This window comes from Rhincodon typus, chromosome 10, assembly GCF_021869965.1.
Source record: "Rhincodon typus isolate 14 chromosome 10, sRhiTyp1.1, whole genome shotgun sequence".
Taxonomy (NCBI): domain Eukaryota; kingdom Metazoa; phylum Chordata; class Chondrichthyes; order Orectolobiformes; family Rhincodontidae; genus Rhincodon; species Rhincodon typus.
The window spans coordinates 32119620-32141724 of NC_063341.1; the positions used below are offsets into that span (position 1 = coordinate 32119620).

Consider the following 22105-nt stretch of genomic DNA (forward strand, 5'->3'; position numbering starts at 1 on the left):
TCACGTACTAATGACCCCTATTACCAGCTTTTCTTTCTCTCTAGCTTACTGTTATCCATCCCTTTGTCTACCTATCTTTCTATTGCTCTGGGCTCCATCTCCACCTATTACATACATACTCCCCTAACTGTCTTGAGCACATAAAGCACCTTTTCCTAACTATCACCAGTTCTGAAGAAAGATCCCTAGACCCAAAATGTTAACGCTGCTTACTCTCCACAAATGCTGCCAGATCTGCTGAGTTTCTCCAGCAATGTCTGTTTTTGTTTCACCTGAACGTTGCCTGGGATGAAGCACTTCAGCTAATAAAGAGGTTGGATAAGCTCAGGTTATTTTCTTTGGAGCAGAGAAAGTTGAAGGGGGACCTGACTGAGGTGTAATAAGATTATGAAGGCCATGGACAGGGTGTTTCGGAAGTAGCTGTTGCCCTTCTTTGAAGGGTCAATTAAGAAGGGGGCATAATTTTCAAGTGCTACGCAGAAGGTTTACAGGGGATTCAAGGAAGAACTTTTTCACCCAGTGGGTGATGGGGTTGAAGATGCACTGTTTAGGAGGCTAGTTGAGACAGGCAACCTCACAGCCTTTAACAAGTACGTGGATAATCTTGAAGTGACAACATTCAAGGCTACAGACCAAGTGAGAGAAATTGGGATTGGTGTAGATCAGTGTATTTTTGGCAGTACAAGCTTGATGGACTAAAAGGCCTCTTCTGTATTGTATGATTCTATGAAAAAAGAGCACTATCTTGAAGTCTGTAGATGAAAATAATATTTCTGCAGTCTGAGGAACAATGTACAGGGAGGCTTTGATTCTTGATATAAGCCACTACGTATTTCCGCTGCTTCCTAGATCATGATCTGCAATAGCTAATAAAGCACTGTTTGCTGCTCTGACCTGAACCCGTCCCTTTTGCCACCAGTTCCCTAACCAGAGGGACAAAAGATGAAATAGCGAATGGCAAGGAAGTGACAGCAGTCCTTAGACATATATTGTCATAACACTTCAACAATTTAGAGGAAGAACTTCAGTTGGACAATCTTGCGTTAACCTTCACGTCCAACTTGTCAAACAGCTTTTCTACTCTCAATGATAAACGTATCTGCTCAAATATCAAATCTGATAATAGACTTTTTTCATCTGTTCTTGCAATTTCAGCAAAACTGGCAAGGCCAATATTTATTACCCATCTCTAACTGTTCTTGAGGAAGTGGTGATAAGCCACATTCTAAAGCCATTATAGTTTTATGACATACATACACCTACAATGTTGTAAGGGTGAGAGTCCCAAGATTTTGACCCAGGGATATGGAAGGACATGTGATATAGTTCCAAGACAAAACGATGGGACATAACTTGAAGGAGACAACGACTCCATACATCTGCTGTCTTTATCCTTCTAGCTAGTACAGGCCACAGGATTGTAAGATGCTTTCAAAGGAATGTTAGCACGTCACCACATGCACATTGTGGACAAGAGAAGGATTCTAGTGAAGCAGGTTGTTTTACCCTGTATAGTATTGAATACGAGTGCATTCATCCAGACAAGTACAGCATTCGTCACTCTTAACTAGTGCCCTGTAGACGTAAAGATAGGCCTTAGGAATCAGGTGGATAGTTACTGCAGAATCCCAGCTCCTAACAGGCTCTTGTAGCTAAACTATATTTATGATTGACACAAATATCAACATCCTGAAGCTTATAAAGAATCGAAAACTCAAACTGGGTCAATCATTTAGTTCCTGGTTTATATTAATGCATTTCAGCAAATTTTAGTTTAGGGGGAAAAACTAAAAGAGAGTGGAAATTAAAATGCTGGATTTTAGAAATTAGAAGGTACTTCTTGCAAATGTCAGTTCCCTCAACACCTCTCACAGGTACAATCTAGTTAATATACTGCTTGTGATTTGGCTAGCTTGGTCTGTTGTGGCGCTACTGGGCCACTCATGGTCATAGACACTTAAATTCCTCTTCCAAAATACATTATGTGCCTTTGCTAAAGCTTTTCCAGTCTGACATGCAGGAGCAGTGAATTATCGGTAATGGATAATAATCAAGAGGTCTCCTTGACCATTTTGACCTGGTACCATAAAGTTACTTAGAGTCTGGATTGTTGAAAACAAATCTGAGGATATGCATTGCTATGAATGACTATGCTGTCATCTCTGGTGGATTTGCTCTACCAGTAAGACAGGGCATAACTAAGTATACAGGAGGTGGAGTCTGGAGCTGTTGCATGCAAGGGACAGTTTGGTGAGTACCACTGTCAGGTTGTGCTTGACTAATTAATAGGACAGCTCTTCCAAATGTGCCACAAGTCTCAGGTATAAGTGAGGAGTCCCAGATGCTAGTGAGGAGGACTTTGCAGTGTTTCCTGAGCAGGGTGTTGCTTCTGATGCCTAAATCAATGCTGGGTGGTCCATCCAGTTAATTTTCATTCAACTTCTTTCTCCTGAAATGGTCAAGGAAACCTCCTGATTTCGGGCAGCACGGTGGCTCAGTGGTTAGCACTGCTGCCTCACGGTGCCAGGGACCCAGGTTCGAATCCACCCTCGGGCGACTGTCTGTGTGGAGTTTGCACATTCTCCCCGTGTCAGCATGGCTTTCCTCCGGGTGCTCCGGTTTCCTCCCACAGTCCAAAGATGTGCAGGCTAGGTGGATTGGCCATGCTAAATTGCCCAGTGTTCAGGGATGTGTAGATTAGGTGGGACGCTCTGAGGGACAGTGTGGACTTATTGGGCCGAAGGGCCTGTTTCCACACTGTAGGGATTCTATGATTCTCTGTAGTAGTTATATACAACACACTGACTTGCTAGGCCATTTCAGAGGCCTTCATGGATGCTAAGGAAATAAGGGAAACAAGTGGGGATGATTTTGACCACATACACATCACTGGAGGGGTGTTTGCAGCCTTAAAGCACATTATGGTGGATAAATCCCCTGGGCCTGATCGAGTCCATCCTCAAGACATGGTGGGAGGTTAGGGAAGAAATCACAGAGGTCCTTGCAGAGATTTTTGCTTCAACTTTAGCCACTGGTGAAGTTCCAGAAGACTGAAGGGTGGCTATTGTTGTTCCATTGTTGAAGAAAGGTAGCAAAGCCAAGGAACTACAGGCCAGTGAGCCTGTTATCAGGAGGTAGGAAAATTATTCGAGTGGATACTGAGGGACAGGATCAACCAACATTTAGATAGTCAACGACTGATTAGGGAGAGTCATTGTGCGCAAGAAGTCATTCTAACAAATCTGTTAAGAGTTTTTCAAAGAGGTAATCAAGAGGATGTAGGAGGGGAGGGCAGTGGATATTGTCTATGTGAACTTTACTAAGGCCCTGGACAAGGTCCCATTTGGCAGACTAGTCATGAAAGTTAGGTCACATGGGATCCAGGGAGAGCTAATTGGATTCAAAATTGGCATGATGGTAGGGAACAAAGGGTGATGCTTGAAGGTTGTTTCTCAGACTGGAGGCCTGTGTGACTAGTGGTGTGCCACGGGTTAGGTGCTGGGACCTTTGTTATTTGTTATTTACATAAATGATCGGGATGTGAATGTACAAGGCACGATTAGTAAGTTTGCGATGCTACAAAATTAGGAGGTATTGTTGATAGCGAGGAAGGTTATCAAAATTTATAGCGGGATCTTGATCAGATGGGGAAGTCAGCTGAGGATTGGCAAATGCAATTCAATATAGATAAGTGTGAGATCTTGCACTTTGAAAAGTCAAACCAAGGTTGGACTTGTACAGTAAGTGGTAAAGTCCTGACAAGCGTTGTGGAACAGAAGGACCCAGATGTACAAGTACATAGTTCACTGAAAGTGGTGTCACAGATAGACAGGGGGGGGAAGAAGGCATTTAGCATGTTGGTCCTCATCAATCAAGACACTGAGTATAGGAGTTGGGTCGTCACGTTAAAGTTGTAGAAGTCGTTGGTGAAGTCGCACTTGCAGTATTGTGCACAGTTTTAGTCACCCTATTACACGAAAGACAGAGTTAAACTAGAAACTGTGCGAAGAAAATTAAGCGGATGTTGCCAGGACTAGAAGGCCCGAGATATAGGGAGACGTTGGCCAGGATAGGACTTTATTCCTCGGAACGTAGGAGAACGAGGGGTGACCTTATTGAGATGTATAAAATCATGAGGGGCATAGATAGAATGAATACATAGTCTTTTTCCCAGGGATGGGGAATTGAAAACTAAAGAGCATAGATTTAAGGACAGAGGGTTAAGATTTAAAGAGGACCTGAGGGGCAACTTCTTCACGCAGAGTGGCGCGTATATGGAACGGACTGCCAGAGAACGTGATTGAAGCAAGTACAATAGCAACATTTAAAAAACATTTGGATTGGTACATGGATGGGAAGGGTTTAGAAGGATATGGACTAAATGTGAGCAATTGGAACTAGCTGAGCAGGCAGCATGGACCAGTTTGGGCCGAAGGGCCTGCTTCCACGCTGTATTACTCTATGACAATGACTGTTAAGAGTCAACCACCTAAGAGTCTAGACTCAGACTCAGACCTGTGCTCGTAAGAGCAACAGATTCATCCATGAAGGGCAGCAGTAAACTAACAACTTTACAACAATCTAGTTGTTTCATGATTAGCAATGTAGAATACATTTCAGTCCAAGTTTATTAATTGAATTTAAATTCTTCCCAGCTGACATGGCTGGATTTACATATTCAAAGCATCTGTTCTGGCATGTGTATTACCAGGCCAATTACCACAATGCTACTAATTTCTGCATAGCTTAGAAACATGCTGTTTCTGGCCTACCAGTTTACGCCAGGATTTAAACTCCAGAAAGCCTCTTCCCATCTTTCCTCATCTGCCTTTGACAGCGTAACTGTTTTCAGTGTACCTTAGGCTTATCTAGCCTTCCTCAATACGCATTGATAAATGCATTCCCTGGAATAGTGAGCTCCATATTCTCATCATTCACTGCATGAAAAATGTTCTTCTGAATTTAAGATCATATGATATTGATAGGTTTGAGTTTTATTCTTCACTACAAAGAAAATATTTATCAATCCTAACAAATTTTTCACAATGTGAAAGACTTTATTCAGTCACTCGTCGGCCTTCATTTTTCAACTGTAGAGAGCCTGTTCTGTCTCTCCTAAAAGGTATGTCAAGTTTTCATAAGAATAACACTAAAGGTTTACCAGAACTACAATGTTCTCTGCACAAAAGCAGCTTACATAAGTATCTACAAAATACTCAATACCCTGCTGTGAGACTCTAGCCCCTTTCAAGTATTTGAGATGAAGCCAAAAAAAGTTATGAATGAGCTTCACCATATGCTGAAATCCCTACACAGGATAATTCGAAAAAACGAAACTGTAGCCTGTAATGTCTACATCGTTCCCCTTCCACAAACCTAGTACATTAGCCAACCCCCATTTAGCTACTTCCTGGGCCTTCCTTCTACAACAAACTGGTCAAATGTATTGAAGAATCCTACAGTGTTATTTCTTTCAACTCGTTAAATGAAGCAAGATGCCAATTTCTGTGTCAGTGTTCGGCAGGGCAGCAGCAAGTGATAGTGCTTTATCTTCAGGGTTATGCTCATTAGTTCCTGAGAAATTAGCAACTGAGTTGTATAATTGGGATAAAATATATTACTGCTACAACATCAGTAACAGTGATGTGAAGACAAATCAGAAACAAATTTGAACTATCAATTGCTGAGATCAACAGAAAACAGCACACACTGAAGGGACAGGATTTATACATACATCACACACCCACACAAAATTCTGAGATGCACAGCAACAAACATAACCCAATACTAAGCTTTACTACTGCCAGGGAGGCAGCTGTGGGAAAGGGGAACAAACTTACCTTCCTAATCTTTAACATTATTCAGTAATTCCTTTTGGAAAAAGTTTCCATAAACATGGAGAACAAATCCAATTTCGTCACTCATCTGAATTTCTGACTAGCCACGTGGGTAAGGTACTGTGTGCAGAATTTAATTTTTGTGCTGCCACTTCAATAATTGTCAAAAAAGGCAAAGAGAGAAAAATTGGGGAAGACAAATTTCATTACAGTGTTGATATTCAAAAGCAGAACTTATTCATGTCATGTTCCTTAAATCCTTTTGTTTTCCTTGGGACAGCGAAAGCCAAAAAAGAAAACATATCTGATTATAACTAACTTTGTGCAAGTACTTTCATGGTAAACCCTAAAACCACAGAATTGTAAGTGGAATAGTTTCACAGGGATGGAAAGGCTGACATTTTAAAAACTGCTCAAAGTCCTCAAATATTTCAAAATAAATCATCAGATTTTGAAACAATTAAAAAATTACTCACTTTTGACTCCAATTTTTGCTTTACATAAGCTCCATTCGCAGCTGTTAACACATTATTTGTAAGAATATATCCATATCCAAACGAGTCAAACGCCATGTCAGAACTGAAAGAAAGCGGTGTATTTTTTTTGCATTTGTACAATAGAACAGAAATACACAAATCACTATTTTTGTTCTTAAAATATTAATTTCTCAGGAGAGATCTCAAAGTTGTACATTAGCACACTCAGTTTTAGTATTTCAAGGACCTCAAAACTTTTGTATAGGACTGAAATGAAGCTTTCCTGTTCCACATACTTTAGGTAATAACCAGTTAGCCCAAATCATTCAGCAACCTTCAACTTTTCTAGTGCTCACATTCCTCTTAACAGAATTTTTTTTTTTTTTTTTTTTAAAAACTGGAAATTGTGTGCTTCCCAACAATAAAGATGTAGTTGCAATCCATGAGATCAATGTCCTTACAGGGGAAATGATTGGGACATTTTTGCTAAAAGTCTGGTCACTTACTTGCCTTGTAGATATGCAGGCCACATATCTCCTCTCAAGGAGGGCTTATTGCCGAAACTACTGGAGGGAAGTTGACTACAGCTAGAGTCCTGGATCAACAGCAATGGCTACCATGACTGAAGCCTAATGGCTATTTCCAAAAAAAAAGTATCCAGAAGGAACAGAGACATCTCCTGTCCCAATATTCTCAAAAGGAAGAGAAGCAACTTCAGAGCAGGGCTGTTGCCTGCTCCTCTGCAAACCTCTGTAGAGAGATGGAAGAAAAATTGTATAGCCTGATTCTTAATAAAATGATGGCCATTGAAAGGGAAAAATTAAAGACCATAAAAGAATCAAAGAACTTTAGCAATTACTTTAAGTAGGTGGTTATGATGTTAATTTTATTTTAATACATTAAGTAAATTCCATACGTTCCATGATCTTTTCTTAAAGAGAATGTGACAATTTTTTTTTCAAACAACGCAAGTATAAAAGTGAGGATAATGGGATGGGAAATTGGGATTACACTCAATCGACAGTGCACAGAAAAGCCCAGACACAAACCTGCCAGGTTAAAATAGGCTGCATGCTGTAACAGTCAGTTAGTCTATTACTCAATCTTACCTGGCAGCAATAAACGCACCAAGTATCATCGCAAAGACAGTCACCTGAACAGATCGAGAGAAGTTCTTACTGCGATCAGGAAGGAAAAAACAGATTAGCTTCATGTTTGAAAATCCATGATTGCATTTATAAAACCTTCAAAGAAAGAAGCATCATAAGCAATTCAAACAGACGCAACAAGAAGCAAATGAGGAACACCTTTTAAAAACAGGTTGTTATCACATGGATTTTCAATAGCATAAACATTTCAAATCATGATTCACATCTACAAAATAGTAAGAAAAAAAACACACATCTCCAATCTTAAAGTAGTTTAAAGTATTAAGCAATATTCTAAGATTTAAATAGCAGCCATGATACAACACCAAATATACTGCAAGATGACAGATCGAGTGCAGATAAATCAGAAGATAGAAACAGAAGAAGCTAGAAATAGGGGAACAAGACGTGCTCAAGGAAAAGGATCTTAACTGCATTTTGAAACAGCAGCTAAAATTTGTGGAAAAACAACCTTGATAATATTTGTGTTTCCATCCAGTCTGTATACAACTGCTAGTAGTGTGATACCTAACAATAAAGAAGGATTCTCGTTTGCACGTTTACTGTATTAATTTTTTTTTGCATAAGTATTGATAACATTCTACTTTAAAACTACAAAGAACTTCCGAAATGGCCATCACCATTCTCCTGATTGAGATTATCCAAACTATGCTCACCTGTCACGATACTGCATTACAATACTTATTCATTAAAAAGTCCATTAAGTAAAAAAAACAAGAAACCTATACTGGTAGAAAATTTTAAGAATGATATGAGGCAAGATGCAGCGTTTACAGAAAGTTTTTCACCCATCTAGAGTTTTCTCCACTCTTATTTGAGATTACATAATCCTCACGTCAGAGAATCATCCTGGCTAGCCCTGCCACTATGCTTTTGGTAAAGAGCCTAAGATCACTAAATGCTCTGTTAATAATTTAGACCAGCAAAGAGAGACAAATCATTTGTGGTCAAGTTAGTATCCTTGTTACTAGGTTATGGTCATAGAATATTAAAGTGCTATTGGGGACTAATTCCTCTCAAGTCAAGTAGGTTTACATCTGCTGGGCTCAAAATTAAATGAACACTATTTCCTTGAAAGCTACCTTCAGTGCCTATGGTACCAAAGAACCAGTCTCAACCCATGACAACTTGTTTAAGTTTCATAGGAACAATAGAACTGCTCCTCCCTGGATCTGAATAAGCAGTAACATGCCCACTGGAGTCAAGAGTAGAAATTCTAAAGGATACAGACTTTCATTAACTTATTTCTCTACAGAACTAACGCATGTATTCTTTCAAATCACTCAACAGCTTTCTAAACGCATTCCATCCAAACCTAGTGGCTCCTCATTACTCTAAATTATCCTTTGTGCTCATAAGTTGTACAAAAAAACTTGCTTAATATTTTACTACACTTCCCCACACTGTAATGAAACCCAACCTTCCCTCCTTTTCACGATATCCCTGTCCCTTAGGAGAATACTCTCTCCAACCACAGTACGTTTGCTGCACTCTCCTATTCTTCCATTCCTTTTGTTCTCCAATGTCCCCTACTTCCCCATCAACCACTGGTAGCCAAAGAGTCACGTGGTCCCACTCTCAAGGTGCACCACTTCCTTTCACACATGCCAGGCACCATCTACCAAGCAAATTCACCAGAACATCCCTTAAACCAGTCACCACACTCAAACAGACAGAAATTAAGTACTATTATTGTTATTAGATACTGTGATCTCGGAACCATCTTTTATAGGCAATAAAATAACGTTTTTTTATTCATTCATGGGACATGGGCTTTGCCAGTTAGGCCAGCATTTACTGGCCATCTGTAGTTGTCCTTGAGAAGGCAGGGGTGAGAACAGTTTCAAAGGATCTGGCACAGATACCTATACAGGTCAAGGAAGAATTTGTTGTCACTAATCTAAGGACACGGTGCAAGATCCATTCTGAATATGTGCAACAGTGCATTGTTTGTGCCTCCAAACAAAGTTGAACCTCAGCAATTTTCAAAGAGATCAATTAAGTAGAAACAGAAGATATGCAGTGATCAGAATGCACTATCGCAACTTCCAAACTAATCAATGTAAAAGAAAAACAAAAACAAGCCATTGGTCAAACTTAGCAAGCTCAGTATGTTACTGGTTAGTAGAAAACAAATTTACTGAAAAGAAATAATATGACCTCAACAACTAGATTAATAAGATCACTGAACAAATTATCAAACTAAGCATGACATCTTTGACACTGTCTTGAAATGAATGTACAATGACGATTAAAGTAATTTTATTCACTTTGCACCAAACTTCTGGCTATAAATTACATATTATGTTTACCAGAATTGTCTTCCTGCATACACAATATACATTTTATCAAGGTCAAGACCAAGTAAGCACTGTAAAACGACAACACAGCCCATCAAATTTTCACATGACAGTTGATATAAGGTTTGTCATCTTATATTTTCAACATTTCAATTTGTACGTGTTGAAAGTACATTCTTAAAATGAACGGTATAATTCTTGTACAGACATTGTAGAATATTGTACCACTATTGATCCTATGTTATCCTCTGCCAACAGACATAGACAATATTCTGTCAAGGAAGCAGCTATTTTTGATCCAGGAAGTTAACAGCTAAAGATTATTGACATATCACAAATTCTACACTTTTTTCGCAACTGTACAACTTTTTTTGAAAAATCAACGAGTTTGCACTGGAAGCCAGTCGGGGTGATATGGGAGATACTATCCTTTATTCATCTTTTTCTTTGCAATGGAGCTAAACCAGCTACTTGCTGTCATTAACTATCTAAATTGATTTGTAGAACATGTCCATCTTTGATGGAGAGAGGCCACAGTCCTAGCTGAACTTGACTTTAGGGAAACATGACTTCAGCTATCAACTGCTTAGTGATTACAAAATTTCTACAAAATTATATTTGTCCATATATAAATTTACTTCATGGACGTCACTCAAAATCAGATCTTTGCCCATTGAGTGAAGATATATCTAAATATAGAAAGTGTGTTTTGAGACAAAGAAAGATATTTAAAGCAAACAATTAAGATGACGTTGTTACTTACTTGAGTAACAAACTTTCTGCTATCATTGTAAACAGAATGGAAAACCTCCTTAAAACTGTAAACATTGGAAGGCTGGAAAATAAAGTTAAACTGAGTTAGAGAAAAAAAAATCATTAATCGAACAAAAATATTTTCCCCACTGTCTCCCTCGCTCAAAATGGGTTCAAACGTACTTCAGTTTCTTAGTGCCCAGCAATCCTGTAAGTTGGTTCCCCAGGTATAAGAGAGGTAGTGGAAACACCTAGAAGAGCAAATCATTTTAAATGTTAACATATGATGTGTGCTACAGGAATTATTTTACAAATATAAACAAATCAAGAAATGTTTATAATCATTACAACCTACATGCAAAAGCATAAACTAAATCGTATTTAATAATTCATAGCTCTGGCCATGAAAAGTATTTACTGCAGTTATTACAGTGAGTGCCACAACTTAAATGACTGGGGACAGAGACTTCACTTACAAATTACGAAGTATAAAACTGCATCTAACTACTGATCTTTAGATGGACCTGCACTTAAACTTGGATCTCATGATTGCAGAAAGTTGACGAATGACAGGAAGGAGACTTGCAGTTATAACATCTTCCACAATTTATTAACATTTAAATGTACTTTACAGTCAATGAAGTAATTTTGAAATATAATCACGTTACAGTGTAGGAAATAGCAGCTAATTTTCACATGGCTAATTCCCACAAAGAGCAATTAAAGAATGCTCACAATCTATTTTAGTGATGCTGGTTCAAGAATTAATGTTGGACTTCAGTGAAAATAGTGATACTTTTCTTCAAATAGCAGGTTGTTACACTATAATGTATAAAAATCTGCGTTTGGAGATCGAGATCAATGTGGATCAGCAAGGTCAGGGTGAAAAGACAAGCAAAATGTGGTTTCTAACAGATTTGTCAAAAGCATGTAGGAAAAAAAAACTGGCGTTTACATCGCGAAATACGGGAGGATTCAAGCTGACATCAAAAACTTTTCAAATAGACTTCAGAAGAGTCATATGGAACTCAAAACGTTAGCTATGTTTCTCACCCCAAAGATGCTACAAATCCTGCTGCGTTTCTCCAGCACTGTATATATTTCAGATCCCCAACTTCTGCACTATTTTGCATTTATTGAAACAGACAAGCATGTAGTGTGAGGGTTTTGATGCCTTAAAGAGTTTAGATGTGAAAGTATATATTTTCTTCATACAAGAATTCGAGCGTGGATCCTTAGTTCAAAAATCAATGCAAAAATTGCAAACAGTCCAGCCATAACTGAAACATTGGCTGTGGACTAGAAAGCTGGATCAATGGCAAGAGTATGAGGTTAGAGTGACAGCATGTGGGCGTGAGAAGTGGAGAAACAGATAAAATGCTGGGGTGCTAATCAAGCAATCTCTGGGTGTGCTGTAGGAGCCACACATCAGGGTAAGTGGAGAGCATTTGATTACATTTTTGATTCATGTGTGCGGTGTACAAGCTTTGGAGATTCAGGTGGTGAGTTATTGATCAGAGAATTCCATCCTGTGATGTGTTCTTACGTAGTCTCAACTTGTTTCATTGGTACTATCCAGTTTCTAGCCAATGTTAACTCCAGAATGTTGACAGTGTGAGACTGAGCTACGAGCTAACTGGCACAGGATCAACAAGATTAAAGAGAGGGGCAAATGTGCGGCTCAAAAGATTGGTAGGAAAGAGATGGGTTCAAATTCATGGGACAGTGCCACCAGTACTGGGGAAGGAGCAAGCTGTTCCAATGGGATAGACTCCACCTGAATCATGCTGGGACCAGAGTCCTGGCGACAGACAGGTGTTTAAACTAAACAGTGGGGGAGTGGGTTCAGTGGCATGGAAAATTATAAAATCAAAGGTGTTTCCACACTGTAGGGATTCTATGATAATATTCTATGATAAAGGAGAAGGTAGGATTGCAGTTAGTAATGGGACTGATTGGTACTTGAAAGCAAACGTAAGGAACAAAATGTATGAATGTCATATTAGAGCAAGAAAACATGAAGTGAACGGAAATTCGACAATAGAACAAACTTAAAGGCTTTATATCTTAATGCAGAAAGCATTTGGAATAAGGCAAATGTGTTACCAGCACTAATCAAGGTAAGTGAATAGATTAACGGCCATTATTGAAACATGGTTACAAGAGCAAAACTGGGAACTTCATATTCAGCGTTATTTGGCCTTTCAACAGACAACAGGATGGAAAAAGCTGTCAGGTAGAACTATTAATAAGAGATTAAATGAGGACAGTCGTAAGAGACCATCTGGGCGGAAGTAAAAACACAGCAAGGGAAAGAGGAGATTGGTAGGAATATTGTACAGGCCCCCAAACAGTGGCCGCTCTATAGGAAAGATTATAAATCCAAAAAAGAAGACTAAAAAGAATAGAGCAATAATTACAGGCGACTTTAATCTTCATGTTGATTGAATCAAATTGGGAAGGGTAGCTATGATAATGAATTCAAAGTAGAGTGCATGAGGGATAATAGTTTTCTACAGCAATAAGTCATGGAGCCAACAACAGAGCAAGCTATCTTGGATCTGGTAATGAGGCAGGTTTAATAAATGAGCTTCAAGTAAAAGATCCCCTAGGAAGTAGCAATCATAACATGATGAATTTAATACTCAGTGTGAGAAACGTGGGTAGGAAACAAGGGAATTATAATGAAATGAGAACAGTTATCTAAATTGTACGGGGCAAATAGGAGGAACGACAGTAAGTAAACAGTGGCAAGCATTTAAGGAGGTAATTTATGACTCTCAGCAAAAATATATCCCTGTAAGGAGACAAAATTCAAAGAGGGATAAATCAATCATAACTAACCAACGATATTAAAGAGAGTATTAAGTTTAAAGAAAAAGCAGATAAGGAGGCCAAAGTCAGCGTTAGCCCTGAATAGTGGGATAAATGCAGAATCCAGCAAAGGAGGACTAAAAAGATAATAAAGACAGCAAAAACAAACTATGAGGATGGACTAGCAAAGAATATAAAGACTAATAAGTGCTTCCTTAAAGATACAAAAGGGAAGAGCAGGGTCAAAGTGAACATAGGTCCCTTAGAAAACAAATTTTGGGGAACAAGGAAATGGCAGAGGAGTTAAACAGATATTTTGCATCAGTCTTTACGACGGAAGATACTTCAAACATCCTAATACTACAAAAGAAAATGGGAGAAGAAATTAAGTACAATCACTACAGAAGTAGTAATAGACAAATTAACAAGTCTAAAGGCAGTTAAGTCCCCAGCCCTGTTTGCATCCTCGGATCCTAAAAGTGGCAGCTACAGAGATAGTGGATGCACTACTTCTAATTTTCTAAAAATCCTTGGATTCCGAAAAGTACCAGAGAATTGAAAAGTGCTAATGTGACATTACTATTCAAAGCAGCAGGCAGGCATAAAGCAGGTAACAATAGGCCAATTAGCCCAACATCAATTGTTGGAAAAGTATTGTGTTGGAGACAGTTAAGGAATAATAGCAGCACATCTGGAAAATGATAATCTGATCAAGCAGAGTCAATGTAGATTCATAAAAGGGAAATCATGTCAGGCTAATTTAATAGCTTTTAAGGAAGTCTCAACCACAGTGAATAGAGTGGAATCAGTAAACATGTTACATTTGGACGTCCAGAAGATGTTTGACGAGATACCTAACAAAAGGTCACGTTTTAAGGTAAGAGGCCACAGCCATGGGGGCAGACTGGCTAATGGGAGGAAACAGCAAGCTTCTTTTACAGGCTGGCCAATCATGACCAGTAGGGTTCCATAGGGATCAGTGCTGGGACCATAACCATTTACAGTGTATATTCATAACTCAACAGAAGTAAATGTACTGTAGTCAAATTTGCAGCTGTCACAAAAATAAGTGGAAAGGCAAATTAGGAGGGGGATACAAACAGCTTACAGAGAAACACTGATACGGTTAAGTGGACAAAAAAATTGGCAAATGGAGTATAATGTGGGAAAATTCAAAGTTGCTCATTTTGGAAGAAAGAACAAATGAACAGTATTATTTAAATGAAGAAAACATGTGCTGCAATTTTCTGCAAAGGGACTTCAGGGTACCTGTACATGAAACACTAAGCTAGCATATAGGTGCAGCAGATAATCAGGAAGGCTAATGGAACATTGGCCCTTATTTCAAAGGGGTTGGAATGTAAGAACAAGGAACTCTTACTGCAACTGCGTAAGATGCTGAGAGACCCCAACTGAAACACTATGAGAAGTTTTAGTCCCCTTAAAGAAAGCTATTATTTCAGAGGCAAATCAGAGAATAAAAATTCTCTCCTTGAAACTTAAACGATTCTTAAGGGGTTGTCAGGGTACACACTGAGATGTTTCCCTTCATGGGAGAATCTGAGACCAGACAGCGCAGTCTCAGAATATGGGGACAGAGTCCTTGTGTCTATTTAAGGCTGTGATAAATTATTGATTAGTAGGGAATCATGGGGAAAACCCAGGAAAGTGGACATGAAGAACGTTGGATCAGCCACAATCCTATTGAATGGTGGGGCAGACTCAAGGGTCCATATAGTCTTATGAACTTGGTGGTAATGCCACTGAAAATCAGACAGGTATCAGCAGCAGAGAACTCTGACAAGGGTCACTGGACTCAAAGTGTTAATTGTTTTTCAAACCACAGATGCTGTCAGACCTGCTGAGTTTCTCTGGCACTTTGTTTTTGTAGCAAATTACTCACTACAGGATTTTTAGTCTCTGACCTACTCTTGCAGCCAGATCAATTACGTGGCTAGTCCAGTTCACATTTCTGGTTATTGGTAACCCCCAAGATGTTGAAAGTCAGAATTTCAGTGACAGTAATGCCATTGAATGTCAAAGGTTAGTGGTTAGATTCTCTCTTGTTGGGGCTAGTCATTGCCTGGCATTTGTGTGGCACAAATGTTATTTGTCACGGGTCAGCCCAAGCCTCTTCTCATCTTAATATGTATAACTTCAATATTTGAGGTGTTGAGAATAGTGATCAGTCATTTCACAGAATCGTTAGTGTTAGACCAAATGGCCTGTTTCCACAAGAAGACAACGTCCCTCCAAAGAGCATCCCATCCAGACCCATTCCCCTACATCTGCATTTCCCATGTCTAACCCACCTAACCTGAACATCCCTGGACACTATGGGCAATTTAGCATGGCCAATCCACCTACCATGCACATCTTTGGACTGAGAGAGGAAACCTGAGCACCTGGAGGAAACCCACACAGACACGGGGAGAAAGTGCAAACTCCACACAGACAATCGCCCAAGGGTGGAATCGAACCCAGGTTCCTGGCGCTGTGGACAGCAGTGCTAACCACTGAGCCACCGTGCCGCGAGCCTATCCATTTGTGATCTTATGATGGAAAGAAGATCGTTGATGAAGATGGTTGGGACAAGAACACTCGTCTGAGAAACTCTTGCAGAGACCTCCTTGGCCTGAGAAGACAGGCCTCCAACAACCGCAATCATCGTTTGATGTTAAGAGCATCACTCCCATCTCAACACGAGCTCACTTTTTTGCTTCTCAGATTCAGAAATAGGGATCTTGGTGATGCCATTGTAATGTCATTGACTCATAGTCCAGAGGCCTACCTAGCTTAACGATTTGGGGCAAACGTTTAAATCACACCATGGCAGCTGGTAGGATTTAAATTCAACCAATAAATTTGAAGTTGGAAGTTTATCTGAGAAACCTACTGGCAACTATTGTAATAAAAACCTCATCTGATTCTCAACATCCTTGATGGAAGGCAATCTGCCATTCTGACCCTATAATCGATTCCAGATCCACAGCAATATGGTTGACTTTTAACAGCCTACTTAATACAAGGGTAATTGGTCATTTGGCAATTACATTTGGCCTTGTCAATGACATCAACATCTCAAATAAATGTAGAGTACTATCTACAGTCTCAGGGGCTGGAGCTTAAAACGAAAACTAACAGGCCAGATGCGTGGCTAGGGAAATAAAAAAGGAATGGCCAAAGAAAAGTCTCCAAATTTAGAAGGTATTAAAGTTATCACCATTGCTCTGAATGAAAGGAGTTTACCTTGACTTTATTGTGTACACTAAATTGCTATTTGTAAGTAAAGCAGATTAACATATCTCACCTTGTCACTACAAATCTTTTCCACCTTCAGAAAAGGTTACATTTGGATATGAAGGAACAATATAACTATACAGTCATAAAGAAACAGTACTACCATCACACAACTGGACTTGACAATTTTTCAATAAGATATTAGAAGAAAATGATAATGGAGACAAAGCAATTTTGGGAAATGTTAGCTTTTAATTAACCTGTATGGATTTGTTAAAGACAAATCATGTTTAACATGCTGGAGTTTCCAATGAAGTAAAAGAGGTCAGATGAGAGCAATATAGCTAATGTGGTGTACACAAACGTCCAAAAGAATTTTGGGTAAATTGTCACACAGATTTGTAAGCAACGTTAGAGATCATGGAACAAAAATGGGGAATGGCAACATTGACACATGTAGTAAGTGCAGATACCAGAAACTGCTGTCACTTTCAAAACTGCCAGCACAGTCTGGCTTGAAAGCTCTCTCTTTTGCCAACTCCCCATTGAGATTCAAAACAAACAAAACAGCTATTTTTGTCAAGTTTTCACAAGATTCCAACAACCAAGGAATAAATATTTTCTCAAAAAAGTTGGTGTGCAGGTCCAACTTAGGTACGAAAATAAAATCAGACTTCTTCCTATATGCTTTCATGGGATGTGGATATCGCTGACAAAGTCTTTATTTGTTGTTCAGCACTAATTGCCCGTGAGAAGCTGGCAGTGACATGTTTTCTTGAACCTGTGTTGCAGCATTTTTTTTTAAACCACTGACTGGCTTGCTAGGCCATTTCAGAGGGCAGTTAACAGAGAACCACATTACTATGTGACTAGATGCAGCCACATTCAGGGCAAGTTGTGCTCAAAGCATTGACAAGATAAATTACTGGAAGTGTGCATAGCAAAGGCATCTACCCCACTTCTACTTGTTTCTGCCAAAGTCTCGTGCCTTTTTAAAATTTGGGCTGGTCACAAACCAGGGCCTCACACAAGTCAGGATGTCTGAGCTCCTCAGGATGATTTTAAGACATTTCAAAAGCATTTTCATGTCCACGCCTGCTGTGCTCAAGGTCCAAATGGAGCAGTTGCTTCAGGAACCTGGTCATCCCTATGCCTAACACGTCTTGCTCAGCTGAAATGGTTTGATTGATCAGCACATTGATTCAGGGCTCACTGGCCTAGGAGAGGTCACTGCTTTTGAACAGTTTTACTTGCCACTATATTTGGAGAATCTAGTTGCTTTATTTGCCACTATATTTAGTGGAGTGCAGAGATCATTAATGCCCAGAAAGCTCCCATGACCTTAGCCTTAAGTTTGAGATCCTGGCCTCAAGTGCTCGTTTCCTCGGCTGACTGAAGGCCAAACTAACACAATGAAAATAATAAATTTTGTAATCTGCATACACCTTTGTTGACAGGAGGTTCAAAAATACAGATCTTGCTACTGTTCTTAATCAGTTGGAGAGGTGCCATGCTGTGAAACCTGGTTGAAGAGAACCTTATTTTTCCAGGTGTACAATGAGTGGCCTATTTTCTCATACACCGTGAAGGAGCAGTCAACAATGACCTCGAGCTCAGTTTCAGAGAAAGCACACACAAGTACCATTTGGATCCTAAAGCTCAAATTCTAAAGGCAGAATGATTTTGGACTGGAGGTGGCATTGGTTGAACATTTCTTATCTGTTCTGTAAATTATCCCCACATCTCCGGGTAAGTTGGATGCAAGATGCACTACGGCAGTGAGGAAGATGTAGAAAAGGGTTAGTTAGTGCAATGACAGTCTTGCTTGGCTCAGTCTTATGGACAAAGATACTGTAGTGGTTTCATTGGGTGAAGGTCACAGCTAGTGTGTCATTGTGCAATAAGCAGAGGATGGCCAGAAATTTCTGATGGCAGCCAAATCTGAAGAGGATACTCAAAGTTTCACAGTTGTCAAAGGTTTCCGTGAAGTCATAAGGCCATACAGTGCCCACGGTGCAGTTGCTTACATTTTTTGCAAATGTGGCATGCAATGAAGATCAAGTTTTGTGGTGCCTCTCAATAACTCTGGAAGGAGCTGATCAACCACAATGAAGAGACAAGTTCGGAAGATGTATGCTGTGATCTTCCCTTTGGCAGATAAGTGAGATTCTTATACAGTCACTGAAATCAGACTTGAATATTTCTGATGACAGACCCATTTCTAAAACTTTTTATCTTGCACTCATCATCGGGATAAATGTAAGAATGCCAAATTTTAAGTGATCAAAACAACTTATATTGCTGGAGAATTCATTGGCAAGTCAATTCCTAGTGGTGACTGAGAAAGAAAACTGGAATCATATCAAGAGGAACCTTTATGTCAAAATGGATCCTGCGCCACAAGATCAAATTCAAGACCCACTTCCCTGGAGTGGGGTCAGAATATGTCTAAACACATTTATTAAAAATAATTAGATGTTTTCAAAGTGGCAATGTGAGAAACAATTTACAATAAAAAGCTGAATAAATCCAGTGGCACTATACACATTTGACGTATTAAAAGTCTGCCACAAAAAAAAGTCAACTGAAGGGATGAAGATGTAACAGAAGAAAACAGCTTTCAACTAGAGTGGATGAAAGTAACCCGTTGTTGTGTAATTGCTAACATCTTGCTAGTTGATATTATAAACAAACAAAAGGTGAAATGGTTAATATTTGATTCAGCATCTGCAGTATGGATTAGAGCTTTGCAAGAAAATCTGTCAATTGAAAAAAAAATCAGGAAATAACTACAAACATTCATGAGTAGCACTGCCATAAAATTCAAATCATGCATAAAATACTATAATACACAAATTAATTAAACTGTAATTAATTCCATAACGTCATGCATGCATGGGGTTAGAGAGGTAGAGAACAGAGATAAAAGGAAGAGGAGACTTTTTATTGTTTGACTCAAACTTTTTTTAGCAGTATCCATAATAGTCTGTAAATTGATGTTTACACACAAAACTAATTATTAAAAATGTCAGTGAAGTCAGTTGCTGTTTAACGAATGTAAATTTATAGTATACATAATTAAAATTACTGTTAATACAATTAGCTTTATGCGTTAAAGAAAAACAAACACAACAGACTTGCCTTCCGCGGCATACTGTAATCCAGGCCAGGAAACTTCACCACCTTGCATGCCTTACCCACCCACAGCAGAGTGACCGTTGCTAACATCTGAATGCAAAAGAAACGGATTTTAAAATGGACCACATGTTGCTTTTTACACATTTCTTCGATGAAAATTTCTTTCCGGCACGCAGAATTTAAACATAAAATTAACTGTACCTGACCAATGCCCACAAATAATATTGACGGAAATCTGTAGATTACAAAGATATTAAGGAATGATTAGACTGTTTAAAAGGCTTAGGGCACGTGCAAGTCCGGACAAGAATCTGTTGAAGTGCTGAGACAGAGGAAAAAGTCTACTTTTTCCCCTTTCCCAAAATACGCAACCCGCAGCTGAAGCAAAGAACATTGACCGGTTTGCCACAGACCAATAACGGTTTCTGACCGAAAAAAAAAATTGAACAGTGCTCGAATGTAGGAAGCGATTTAAACAAAACGTTAGAAAACAACTTTGTTGTACGCTTTTGATTGAAGTCCAGTTTTGGAAAATTCAAAATAAAACCTGGAAAATTAGGCTGAATAACGACATTTCCATAAAAGTAAGATCTGTAGATCGTCGTTTACGTGAAAATAAAAATATTCAGTTCGAAAATGATACAGGTATCAAATACAATTATTACAAACGCCTTGCAAAATGATCTGCCTTGCATCATTCGAGGATCTGAAAATTAATCTTAAAAAAAACTGCGTCTAAAATACAAATTTTCTTAAAGCAAATTAATACGCAATTCCATGCTTAAATAACGCTGCAGTTTGTAATCGACTTTAGTGCATCAGCGTGACGATCACAGAAGATGCGATTCTGTTGGCAATGCAGCTAGAGCAGCTCAAGAAAGGCAACGCACGCCCCCGGTCTTGGCGTTGGGGGGTGGGGGGAGCTCTTCACCGTCCTCGAAACCTTTTGGTTCCTCCGCCCGAGCGATCGCCACTCCCTTCACCTGTAGCTGGTTAGGACGCTCTTGTTCACCACCACGATAAAAAAGGAGCTAACTCCGTAAAAAACCGCCGCGCACAACTTCAAGAAAACAGTCAGCGTCTCGGCCGACATCTCCCTGTCCCCAGTTCGAGCGTCGACTCGGTCAGCAGCATCTCCAACCGCTTCGCTCCTTTCCTGGCTCTGTTTAACCACAACATCATGACGTTGACGGACCTCCAACATGTCTGCACCGTCGCATCCAGCGCAGCGCCGCCCCTCTTTCCCCGACGCCTTCACGTCACGTCTCGCCCTTGCCGGGGCGCGCTCACGTCACGCTTCGTCCCCGGCGCATTGACGTGTTGAGTTTTCAAATGCTTGGGTTTAAAGAGACGTTTTGTTTGGTGGTAGGCGAAGGTAAACCGCAAATTATTGTGCGTATAACATTAGATACTTGTTATTGATAATTCTAAATATGGAGTCGGTAACTCGAAATTAAATTGGGAGGACAGACAAGGTGGCTCAGTGGTTAACACTGCTGCCTCACCGGAGCATGAGTTCGATTCCACCCTCGACGACTGTCTGTGTGGAGTTTGCACATTCTCCCCATGTCTGCGTGGTTTCCTCCCACAGTCCAAAGATATGCAAGCTAGGTGGAGTGGCCATGCTAAATTGCCCGTAGTGTTTAGGAGTCTGTTGTAGGGGGATGGTTTTGGGTGGGATGCTCTGAGGGTCGGTGTAGACTTGTTGGGCCGAAGGGCCTGTTTCCACACTGTAGGGATTCTATGATAACATTCTATAGTAGGAATGAGCTAGCCAAGCCTTGTGTTTCCAACTGTTGTTGAATAAAGGGTAAGTCAGCAAAGTTAAAACTCGTGAAATAAAAGGGACAAAAACAGATATTGCTGCAGAAATTCCACAGGGACCACTCCCAACATGTCTGACACCCTCATGCACATTGTCATAGAATCACAGAAGGTGTAAACCTGCTAATTCACTTCCTCCCTCTTCACCATCTAAGGCCGCAGACACACCCTCCAGGTGAAGGAGTGATCTACCTATAGTTCATTCAATCCAGTCTACTGTATTTGCTGTTCACAATGTGTTCTCCTCAACAGTAGGGGAAACAAAACATAAGCTGGCTGATTGCACTGCAGAACACTCACACATTGTCCAGAAAAATGACCCCAAGTATCCAGTGACCCCAACACACCACTGTGTTCCCACGCTAACATTTCTGTCACAGGCCTGCTGCAGTGTATGATGATGCTGAGGCTTTAATAGGTGTGTTTTGTCCTGGTGACGAATGATCTATTAGAAGATAAACGACCTGTGATGCCTTGGGGATTTTTTAAAAGTTGGAACAATAGTAGCAGCCTGAGTGGGTATAATCATGTTCTGTCAGATCCAGGATTTTAGT

At 39.7% G+C, this 22105-nt stretch overlaps 1 protein-coding gene across 7 annotated transcripts in view; it reads right to left on the reverse strand.

Moving 5' to 3' along the window:
- Window positions 1-20978, reverse strand: part of LOC109926855 (UDP-glucuronic acid/UDP-N-acetylgalactosamine transporter) — a 45671-nt gene extending 24693 nt beyond the window's left edge. For 3 of the 7 annotated variants that reach the window (XM_048602429.1, XM_048602431.1, XM_048602430.1), the window contains exons 1-7: window positions 20711-20978; window positions 19929-19962; window positions 19731-19817; window positions 10719-10786; window positions 10546-10617; window positions 7423-7491; window positions 6314-6416 (exon numbers count right to left, since the gene is read on the reverse strand). In XM_048602429.1, coding sequence (XP_048458386.1) covers window positions 6314-6416; window positions 7423-7491; window positions 10546-10617; window positions 10719-10786; window positions 19731-19817; window positions 19929-19962; window positions 20711-20931 — 654 coding nt within the window. In that variant the 5' untranslated portion in view covers window positions 20932-20978. Of the gene's footprint in view, window positions 1-6313; window positions 6417-6840; window positions 7064-7422; window positions 7492-10545; window positions 10618-10718; window positions 10787-19730; window positions 19818-19928; window positions 19963-20396 lie in introns of those variants that run through there. The other 4 variants (XM_048602433.1, XM_048602435.1, XM_048602432.1 and 1 more) reach the window with 4 other exon arrangements.
- Between the last annotated feature and the right edge of the window lie 1127 nt (window positions 20979-22105).